The sequence below is a fragment of the Eupeodes corollae genome, chromosome 3 (assembly GCF_945859685.1).
Source record: "Eupeodes corollae chromosome 3, idEupCoro1.1, whole genome shotgun sequence".
In the NCBI taxonomy this organism is placed as follows: Eukaryota; Metazoa; Arthropoda; class Insecta; order Diptera; family Syrphidae; genus Eupeodes; species Eupeodes corollae.
This window is the reverse complement of record NC_079149.1, coordinates 16,777,663-16,789,924: the sequence shown is the minus strand read 5'-3', so window position 1 is coordinate 16,789,924 and position 12,262 is coordinate 16,777,663. Positions and strand designations below refer to the sequence as shown.

General features: G+C 32.3%; 1 protein-coding gene across 1 annotated transcript in view; it reads left to right on the top strand.

Annotated features, from left to right (window-relative positions):
* The first annotated feature begins 1,021 nt into the window (after positions 1–1,021).
* The window catches only part of LOC129948944 (protein shisa-5), a 30,485-nt gene continuing 19,244 nt past the window's right edge, over positions 1,022–12,262 (top strand). Inside the window, exon 1 of the mRNA XM_056060098.1 lies at positions 1,022–1,363. Coding sequence (XP_055916073.1) covers positions 1,261–1,363 — 103 coding nt within the window. The 5' untranslated portion in view covers positions 1,022–1,260. The remainder of the gene's footprint in view (positions 1,364–12,262) is intronic.

Here is a 12,262-nt window from a genome sequence, read left to right as displayed (position 1 = left end):
GGATAAATATCTATCTGCTGGTGATATTGCGTCTCTCAAAATTTTAGTTTTTTTCTTAATAGGGTATTCAGTGAACGACAAAAGTAGGTCAAAAGTTTCATTGATCCTTACATTATTTAAAAACGATGATTTATCATTTGATTTCAATTCTTTTGACAAGAAAGTAAAGTATCCGAAGTCAGATCTATTTCCTCTCCAGATTTTAATCCAATTCCATTTTTTCTTTTGCTTGGAAATTTGTAAAGCATCTTCACAGAAGTCCAACTAAACTAACAACATTTCAGTATGTAATAAATTATTTATCACTTTCAATGACATTTTACTTCTTATGACTGTTGTTCGTATTGATTTTTATATAAACAGTAAAGTTTTCTTTAATTATTTTCGCACTTTGACATTGTAGATGAGAACAAATAATGAAAGAGATGAGTCAAAAACACGCAGCCAAAAAACATCCGAGTGCAATAATGCAAGATTGACGGGATGAGTGCTCAATAGCAGTACAGTTTCCATATGATTTATAATGCATACTTTTACTTTTCAATATCATATTTTAATAAATTTAAGAAAATAAATTTATTCGTCGCAAAAAAAATTGAAGTTGATACGAACTGTCAAACTTTATTCGCGTTCCACATTATCCACACTCTCAACGAATAAAATAATCGCGCGTACTTAACCTAAAAAAATCATTCTTGTTTTTGTTTCAGTGGTTAATGTTGTTTGGCTGTGGCTCTTGTCAAACTTCATTCGCAACGAATTAAAAACTCTCGTGTGAAAGAAATGTCAAAATCGACGAATATTCGTTCATTCGTTGGTCGTTGGTTGTGCTCATGTGAATTGTGCTTTAGTGTAACAACACCCATACATTTTGAATATCATCCAAACGAACTTATTCAAACGTTGATCTCTCAACATACCCCGTACTTTATTTTACATTCCATTTATGAGATTACGTTGCGTTGCAATATTTTGCTGTTGTCAGAAATCAGCTGATCACAAGTGCATGCTTTTCTTTCTTTTTACTACGTTCTGTTCTTCTGTTTCTTATTAATTACTCAATTTTTATTTTATCAACAAAGAACAAAATAAAAGAATACTTATCAGATATCAGGGATTTTGCACCGCAAAAAAGATTAAACATTGATAACAATAAAATAACTGTGCATTAGTTACTTTCCTACCTTCAATTGGGGTAGAAATTAAGTTCTTTTTTGTTTGTTTTGAGTTTTGTTTAAATTAAGTTTTTAGTTTTCAAAAATGGATGTTTTTGAAGTGCTAATTTTCTTCCTGATACCTTTTATTTTGTTTTGCTTGTGTGGCTTCTGTTGCAGATCTAAAAAGAGGGGCATAATCTTTTCAAGTAAGTTTTTTCTTTTGTCTTAATCTTAAATTAAATGCATTCGTTGCTCTTATAAGACTCAAGAATGTGCATTGTGCAAACAGAAACAATCCCAGTATGGTCTGCACATTTTAATATGCAAACCGTATCGCAAATTTTGTTTACATTTGATTTAGAAAAAAATGTAACAATTATAAGCAGATAACAATAATTGCAGCAATACCAATGATATGAGAGTATTGAGAGTAAAGTTTGGGTTTTTAATGTCGTCGTTTGCAATGACTCATAGTTTTTAAAAAAATGCACCGAGTAGAGGATGTTGTAAATTACGACACATTGAAAGTAGCTAGAAGATTGTTAAGAGATATATGGACATAAGTTAAACACTTAAAGAGAAATTAAATTGTGAAATACATATGTCAGCTTCTTGAAAAAAAAAAATTTATTGATTCAAACAAATTTATAAATGTGGAAGGCTTCAAAATTGAACAGTCGGATAGTTATTATTGCTTCTATAAGTTTGATTTGATTTGGGTATTCCCAAATATGTACAGCATCTTGTTTCTTTAAGTTTAATGATTGAACTTGTTCAATATAAAAATGTTGAACAAGATAAAAATGACTCAACGTCACGTACCTACACTTGTGGTCATATAATTAAGCTAAAAAACAAATACAAACTTTGATTCATTTTTCCTTTTTTTCCCAACAAATTAAAGCATAGAAAGCTGCTGGTAATGCCATTGATTTTCTGCTTGAACAAGTGCAACCTAATGATTTGACCATCGTTCTTGGCGACCAATCCGGGAGCAATCACCTTCTCTCAACCTTGCATCGCTATTATCCTCCCATTAATCTTTACTTCCCCATTGAATTTGAAAACAACTTTTTTGAAATGGAGAATTATTGTTACGACTTTCGTAGGGCTGATTTCTCCAAACTCAACAATCTTCTTAGCTCAGCGGACTTTCAATTAAGTTCCCTCAACAGAACAATAGAGTCCCTTACAAATTGGTTTTATTTGATTCTCTCATACTGTACTGAATAATCAATACCATTCTCTTGCAAAAAAGATTTCACCTCTTCTCCCCCTTGGTACAACAGAGAGCTCCGTAGCCTAAGAAATACCCGTAACAAGCTTTGGAAGTTCTTTTTACGGTCCAAATCTGATACCGACCACAAAAACTATCTTCTCGCTTATAATTCTTTCTCTGAATTAAGGGAATGCCTTTATAACCAATACCTTAACCAAATGGAAAATAACCTTCTTTCTGATGCAAGGACATTTTTCAAGTGCATAAATGACAACCGAAAATCTGATGGGTTTCCACCTTCAATGAGTTTCTCCAACATAATGTCCTCAGATGCAACAACTATGATAAATCTATTTGCTAAATATTTTAGCAAATCGTATACTGAACTTCTTCATGAATCTGATTCTCACTACTTTGGTTATTTAGATGGTTGCACTCAAACCTCTCTTTCATCTTTTACAATAACTGAAGAAATGGTACTTGCCAAAATGTAAGCCTCAAACTTTGTCCCTGGTCCTGATGGCGTCCCATCAGTTGTTCAAAGAAATTATCTGTCAAAGCCTCTAACTGCACTCTTTGAACTCTTTCTTTCCCAAGGTGTGTTTCCTCATATATGGACAGATTCATTTATATTTCCCATTCATAAACATGGCAAAAAAATGAATTTAACAATTATAGACCTATTGCTAAACTTTCATGCATCCCAAAACTTTTTGAAAGCTTAGCTTACTCTCAACAAAGTTTTCTTAAAGGTAGATCCACTACGACTAACTTAATTGAATTTATGTCCAAAGTTTTGTCAGCCCTTGAGAATAGTAATGAAGTTGATGTTATATACACTGATTACAGCAAAGCCTTTGATAAAATATCCCATAAGATAATTTATCTCAAACTAAGAGCCCTAGGCTTTCCATCTATATTTTTAAACTGGATCTCCTATCTTGCGAATAGAACTTATAGAGTCCTCTTCCGTAACTCAGTCTCCAGTTCCACACATGCAACTTCTGGAGTCCCACAAGGTAGTCTCCTTGGCCCCTTCTTAACGTCTTATCTGTTAGCGATATCTGTCTTAAATTAAAAAACTCATACATCCTAATGCCTGCGTATGATAAGAAAATGTTCAAGATTATCTCAACTCCATCTGATTCCTTACTTTTACAAAATGATCTTAATATCTTTTTTGTTTGGCGCATGCATAATTTCCTAGAGTTAAATGACCTTTACGCTCAAACAAATCCCATCTCATAGAGTTTACTACTTCCTTAATGACACCCTCAACGTAGTCTATTCTGTTAGAGATCTTGGTATTATGTGTGACAAACACTTGAATGTCCATTCCCATTTTGACAAAATTATTAATAAAGCTAATAGATATCTCGATTTTATTAAGAGATGGTCAAAAGAATTTTCCAACCCCTATGTAACTAAAGAGTTTTACATTTCCCTAGTCCGTCCTCATCTTAAATATGCATGCCAAGTATGGTCTCCCTTTTATGAAAACCATTCACTCAGAATTGAAAATTCGTTCGATTTGCCCTCCCTGGGATGATACATCCAACTTGCCTCCTTATGCCGATCGATTAAAACTGATAGGTTTGCTACCCTTATATATTAGACCCAAAATCGCTGATATATTATTTGCTCACGAATTGTTAGTGCGCAATATAGATTCCACAGCACTAACTAATATAGATGAGTGATATTCATCTCAACACCAAACCTCTTAATCTGCGATCTGTCTCCCTTTTCTATATCCCTCATCACCGCAATAATTATGGGCACTTTGAACCAATGTCCATAATTCTTCGTCATAGCAACGCTGGTTTGCTAGTTTTCGACTTTAACATTTCCAAATCCCGTCTGGAAGATACCCTTTGCTTTTTTCCTTTTTGAGTCTGCATTCCTCTTCCCTTTTTTTAATTGTTAGTTCTTGTACATTAAAGGGCTTTTATGTTTGCCTTAGGGCACAAAAAGAGTTAACGTTGAAACTGATAACAAGAACTAAAATTAAAATGTGAAGTTAGTGTTAAGTTAAGTTATAGCTGAATTAAGTTGAATAAATAAATAAATAAAAATAAAGACTATTTACTAGTGTTATATGTATGCATGTGTAAGAAAATCACATATCAATCTAAAAACTATACTCATTTGTTATCAAATTGATTTTTTTTATTTGTCAAATGCTCATAATTCAAGTGGTCAAATAATTAAGTTAAGCTTATTTGATTAATGTCTTCATCGGTTTAAATTGGAATGTTTTCAAATTACATAAAGTTGTGGCCACACAATTACAAACGAGATAATGTTAATATTTTCATCCATAAGATTTTTTTTAAGTACCATTGTATTTGGCTAGTACCGTTAGTCGATAATAGCTGAAATTGTTGTTGAAGTTGTCAAAACGTGGTTATTTTAGGAAATTCATTTAAAGTCCACATTTTTGCTGGACAGACAATTAGAAACGACAACTAAAATCAGTGAATTTGTTTTAAATTCGGCTTTTTTATCGATGTGAGTTTTCATTATATTTTCAATATTTTTACAATATTAATTATAATACAGTAAAAAATGGGTAAACATAAGTCGTGCAGTCCAGAACTACGGAAGCTGTTTGTGCAGTGTCACCAAATTAACAATGAGTCAATGAACTCCATAGCTAAGAGATTTAGCTGTTCAAAAAAGATGGTATTTGGAGCCATACAAGTATTTAAAAGAACTGACTTTGAAACTCCTAAAAGAAAGCCAATTAACCAGAAAACGACGCCAAAAGAAGACAAGCTGATATGTAGAATCAGCAAGGTTGATCCTTTCTTGACTTCTGGTAAGATAAAAGATATTGTTACGCCCCAAATCGGTCGAGAACTGTCAGCTAGAACCATAAGGCGTCGCCTCTTAGAACATGGTCTACGCGGATGTGTTGCAAGGAGAAAACCACATGTGTAAAAAAACAACCCTAAGGCACGATTGACTCAAATAAAACCTTACAATTTTGGAAAAAAAATACTCTGGTGTGATGAATCTAAGTTCAATTTGTTTGGGTCAGACGGTAAAGTGTACGTTAGACATCCTCAGAAAAAAAAATTACACCCAAAATACACGCTGAAGACCGTAAAACATTGAGGAGGAAACATAATGGTTTGGGTTGCATTTTCTTGGAGTGATGTTGGTCTATTAGTAAGGATAAACGGTCGAATGGATCAACACGTTTATAAAGGCATACTGGAAAATGTCATGGACCCTTATTCATTCGCACACATGCCCATTAGTTACGTTTTTCAGCAGTAGTTTGTGGATACAAAAACCCGCGCAAAGTCCGGATCTGAAACCGATTAAAAACTTATGAGCAGACGTCGAGAGAGGATTTAAGTCCAAGAAATCTAAAAATTCGGACGAGCTTTTCAAAAACATTAAGGAGGTCTGGGAGGGTATACCACCCATCAAGATGCCGCGCTTTGGTTGAAAGCATGGAAAGAAGGTTGGTTACGGTTATACAAAGTAAAGGGTTCCCTACTAAATATTAATACTTACTTTATGTTAAATTGTAGATTTTTAATGAAATACCATTTTATATGTTATGTTCCTAATTGTATGGCCACACACAATTTGAATTATATACACGTTTATTTTTTATAATTGATATAATTTTGCTTTTTTCTTGCATTAACTATTTAATGTGTACTCTTATTCATGGGCTATAAATTAAACCTATTTTCAATCTAAAGAAATTTCTTTTAAAAAAGTTATGCATACTTGTATTACTATATAGTTGTCGTTTCTAATTGTATGGCCACCACTGTATCTGTTTATTTATTAAAAAAAAGCTTAACTCCATGTGACTTTAAAATCATTAGAACATTTTTTTATTATAAACAAATAAAATTTTTGAGGATTTATAACGAACATATCATTAAAGCATTTAATTACTGTTGTTAATGATAGAAAAATCAAATAAAATAACCGTTAAAGTTCTGCATGTCATGATATAAATCCAATAGGCAATTTATTGAGTACAAAAGAACATTTGTACCGCCAAGAACAATTAATAAGAAAAGATATGCTAGGTAGAGCATCAAAAAGATTTGCATTTAGAGATAAAATAAAGTAACATTTTAAGAATTTCTAATCAACCTAATCCTTTTGAATTCTTGAAACACAAACAAATATTGTTTTCATATTTCACCAGCAAAATAATATTTATGTATGTGATAAATACGACAGCATTGTCGAGGGACACACAAGGATCATCTACAAAAAATATAAATAATAATGTTAACAAAACAAAAAGTTTAACTGTTGCTTTTAAAGTTTTAAAACTCAATGACTATCAATATTATTTCAGAATTGTTATAATAACAGTAAATAAGATAAACATAATATTATAATATTTGATTTTCATTTATTCTCGCTTTAATTTCACTAGGCAGGTTCAGACACCATAAAAGGGTTTATTTGCAGTCAGTTAGTTTTTAAAGTTTCATACATTTGAAACTTAGAACTTTACTTTACTAACGAACATTCCAAAACATTATTATATATTTTAGCAAAAAACACTCCTGCAAACAAAAACAAGCTGTTAATCCCTTATTTCATATTTTTTCTAGTTTGACAAAGAATCTTTCTTTTAAAACATTTAGTTGAAATAATTCAAAAATTAATAAGTCCAAAAGTAAAGAAGCTCAGCTCTTATTTAAATGTCACCTTGATTGGAAACAGTTTCTGGCAGCTGGCCAATAAGATTCTACAAGCTTGCCATTCCTTTAATTCCCTTAAGTCGTCTGATCCTAATCGTAGCATAAGTTCTTTCACCAATATAAAACGCCATGAGATACGAATTTTGTTCTCTCATTTCTTTAGCCAGCTCAGCTTTAATGCCAGCTCTTAAAAGTTTTGGTCATTGACCTATAGAGACACGACCAGTTTATTGATATTTTTGACACTGCTTCGGCAGACCCGTTTTTACCACTGGGCCCAGGCCCAGGGCCCCGCAATCAGCAGGGGCCCCCACAATGCAAAAACATCACTTAACCTCTATTGGTCTATTTTCAAGAAAAAATATTTCGATATAATTTTAGATGCATAATGAATGATCAGAATTTGTACTTTCCTTGCTGAACAACAACCTTTGCTGAACAATTTAAATCACATTCCCTACGAATTTATATGTATGTGGATCCGAAAAAAGGAATAAATCTAAACAACAGAAAGAATTAATTGAGAAATTACCAAAACTGACATCGTATTTCATTTCAATTGCAGGAGAAACGTCTGCAAGTAATACTTTAATCCCTACACATATCTACACCTTACTGAAAAGGGGGCTTACATAGTCAAAAAATGGTTTCACATTATGATTTCATGAATAAAATTCGGCATTACCAATCACCGTAGAATCTATTACAATTTGCCATAGTAATTGCATATTTTAGACAAATAGACTTTCCATTTAATTTTCCAGCAATAAAGTGCCGTGGATTTAACGGACTGTGGACACAAACATGAAATCTCAATTAATGCAGCTACATTGTGAAATTATAATACAAGGACCATTTATGGTTCACAAACATCATTTTATTCGTATGTGTTCAGACTTATTGTGAGTTTCACTTTTATAGATTTCCGTCCAGAAAATACGAGTACGTCAAATTAAATATAAAATTTTTATTTTTTCGGGAAGCCAAAAAAGTAAAGCCTAGGGGTTATTATTTAATTTTTGAATTAGCTATTCTATTATGATTTAGGAATTTCTAATGATACACCAATTTATGATGTTAGTTTGTATGGACATTTAGAATAGAGCTGCTCTTAATAGAAAGCAACGTATAGTTACGATCTCTTAATTTTTACTTATTCATTGTTTATTTTCAAAATCCAGTTTTACACAGAAATTTCAATGCGCTTTGATGCCTAGTGTCCAAACTTATCTTCATTCGTAAAAAAAATTAAAAATGTTCAAACACACATTTTTATTTCATTAGTCAGTTTCTTTAGAAATATTTATACATGACAATAAGTCGTCATCTTCCCAAGTTGAAGAAATTTCGTCTGCCACATCTTCTAAAAATTCCGGAGGTGAATCAAAAAGCCAGGGGCAGGGCCCTAATCATGAAACTGCAACAACTCGGATTGTAGCTGTTGTAAGGTTTTTAGCTTCGAGATGTCTTCCATTTCCAGTGGTCATACGTTTTTCAGCAAATATCTGTAATGAATTTATTCATCTCATGGAAAAACAGGTTTTGAAAATTACCGAAAAGAAGTCAAAATGGCAAAATATTTTTCAATTAGCGTTAATGTTGACCAACTAACATTTATTATTCGCTCCGTAAAACGAGTCTGTTGGTTTTTGGACTTTATTCCAATTAACGAACATAGATTATTTAGCGGAAACCATACTGAAGTTTTTGGAGGATCATGACATTTTGATAACAGATTGATAACAGATTTCAGAGGCCAAAGCTACGAAAACGCGGCAAATATGTCAGGAAGGTTTTCTGATCTGCAGGCAAGAATAAAAGTAAAATGTAAATTTGCCACTTTTGTAGCATATGCAGGGCAATCATTAAACTTGGTAGGAGTGCATGCGGCTGGGTGTGTCTTAGAAGCAACCAAATTATTTGACATTATTCAAAAATTGTAAAACTTCTTTTCGGTATCTTCTCATCGATGGAGTGTGTTGACTGCTCATTTATGTCCAAAAAAAGTTTTAAAAAGTCTTTCTCAAACAAGATGGTCGGTGCCAGCTGATGCACTAAGCGCCTTATATAAAGGTCATCAAAAAATTGAAGAAGCTTTGATGTCTATAGCGAACGATTTAGGACAGGCACGAGAGGCCAGAGAAGAAGCATTTAGTTTTTGCAAAAAAATGTCCAAGCTTGAATTTACCATACTTAAAGAACTTTGGAACTCTGTATTGCAAAGCATTAATAAAACAAGTACTTTACTTCAAAACCAAAATATTACCCTGGATGTTGCAATAAATTTGCTGAGTGCAATAGATGAATCTATAATTTTTGACGGCTCTGGACCCTCAGTAATTCTGACTGGGAAATAAAGATTTAAAATTGAAATCCTTCTTCCCATTGTCGACACACTAAGCGTTCATTTGAAACGGACGAAGATTGGCCAGCGTTTTGACTTTTTTTTCGATTAAAAAATCTGAATTCAGAAGACTTAAAGAGAACTGCAAATCTTTTGCTAAATTTTACACCGGAGATGCGAATGGAGATGAACTACAATGAAAATTAGTAGACACAAAAATAAAAAATTGACAACATTCTAGAGCTTTATAATTTTTTAAAAACTAATGAAATTGAATATGAATTTTCAAATGTTGAAATTGCACTAAGAATTTTCTTCAGTATGATGTTGACCAATTGCAGTGTGGAACGTCCCTTCTCTAAATTAGAAAGAATCAAAAACGAACTCAGAGCTACAATGATTCAAGAAAGATTGACATGTTTGTCGCTGATGTCAAGAAAGCGACATCCTCAGAGGAATGGATTTTAAAGATGTAATCAATGATTTTGCTATTCTCAAATCAAGAAAAAGACCCCTTTATTAAATTTTGTTTATTTTATTTTGAATTTTTATATGAAATATTTATTTTTTTACTTTGTTTATGTTTATGTTTTAAATGCTGCAATAACTAATTATCTTTTTAATGAATTAAAAAAAATTTGTTTATTTCAAAAACAAAAAAAATAAATATCAATTCAAAGCTATGTGATTTTTTATATAATCATAAAGTGGCCCCATTTTCTTAAAGTGCCCAGGGCCCCTAAAAGGGTAAAGACGGCCCTGTGCTTCGGTTAGTTTTGTGTTAAGGAATTCCATTGACAAGTCTTTCACGCACTCTCTCCGTTTTTTCCAGAGTTAAGCTTCTCTTAAACCTCCTATATTGATCCTGAGACATTTTTGTATTGTCTCGACTTTGTTTAGTCCTGTAGAAGAATTGTTCTCTTTTTTTATAAACTTCTTTAACGGTAAAAATGCTTTCATTCGAAAAAGATATTATTTCATACTCATCTCTTTCGTGCCCTTTGTATCTTTTTACAAAGTTTGTTTGGTTTAAGATGATAACAAATGATTGGTTAAGCTTCGGTAGCCCTTTGTGTGTTAATGCTATTTAATCAAAATTGATCTGATGAATAAATCAAATTCTCTGGAAATAATATTTCTCTCCGAAGGGTTTTATGGGGAATTCGTTCCCGTACTGTTCTTTTTTTATATGGGTATAAATGTGGACAATGCGTAGACGAATACTTATTGGACTGTTATCTACTCTTCAAAATATAGCGAACCGGCGAAAATCCCCATGCACAAACATTCTTGCGGTTCCCAGTGGTTTTTGAAACAAGAAAATATCGCCAAAACTCATTCCTTACCTTGCAAAGGCAATTATTGTGGTTTCTTTTCTTTAGTCCCTCACTCCATGTTATCAAATGCGAAACTGAAACAAAATCGACATTTTTATTCATTGCTTTGTAAATCAAAGGCTAAGAAAATAAGATAACAGTTTTATATAAAATGGATGTTTTAAGCAACAACGTCTTTGTGACTGAATTTATGGCACGACTGCGTATGTGCATATGGCCACAATTGTATGTAAGCACGTATGTATGTGTCCGATAATATTTGAAACTGATAATAACGTCCAGTTACCAGCATTGCATTTGTTATTAAAATGGTTTGGAGGGCATTATTGATTGCACTTCAAATGAAATGCACGTGTGCTGAACTATAAAGTGGAAGCGTTCTTTTGCTTTTACTTTCAACAACTCCTAACTCTTTTTTGTTTTATAATTAACACAAACCAAATGGATTATTAATTTTATGTCAACGTGTTTAAAACACAGTATGAGCGTTAGGAAAATACGAAAGGAATTAAGAGGAGATTAAAAAATAATAGGTAAAAATAGAGTTAGGTAAGGCATTCCATATTTTTGATGTGCAGCTGAACATACCATGGTTAGGTTAAGGCGACATAAGGGACTTGAAAGTAAGGCAAGTTTCTAGCATCTGATTGGCCAGCTGCCAAAAAATTGCCTTCTAATTAAGACAACTTTATCTGAAACTTGACTGGAAAGTTAGCCAAAAATCTCCCTGACTATCAAGTCAACTTATGTCAGAATGACAACTGATCGTGTTTTTTTTTTTAATTAACTGAAAGTTAAACTTTATTCCTTTACGATTTTTTTTTTCGCACAATTTCATTTAATATTTTGTATAAAAGGGTTTCTCGAAAAATTGGAAAGGAAATAAGTAATATTTCTTTACAATACGAAATGCAAATTGGGATGGATTTGTAGTTTGTTTGAGGACTGTTTTTTAGACAATAATGTTTTTTGGTAATTTGTATACGTTAAACTGAAGGTAGAAGTTAGAGAAGTAAAGTTCTAAGTTTGAAGTTTATGACACTTGAAAAACTAACTACTTGACTTGGTCAAAATGTACGTTCAAGGAATGCAGTTGAATGCAAATAGAGTTCCTTGTGTTGTCTGAACCTGCTCAATGTCTTTACCATTGTTTGTTAATACGTCAAAAATTGAGCTCAAGGGTAAATTAATGTACGTTCTTTGAAGTTTAGTTCTTACAGCAAAATTGGACAACTGGCTACTTCGATAAGGCATGAGATGCTACTTACAATTTTCAACTATAGTTCTTTCGCCTAAAATTTTCAAAAGTATTTTTTAGATTAAAAAAGTAAACATGGATATTTTGAGTGACACAGATGTAGAGGATATAAAAAATGTGTAAAGCATATTTTACTCATGCCTCAGCTTTGTTTCTTCTTCAAATAATGCAATAAATTCTCTACTTTGTAAATATAATCACATTCAAATTATCGTCCAAACCAAAACACACAAAATTGGAGAGATAAAAAGGGTGT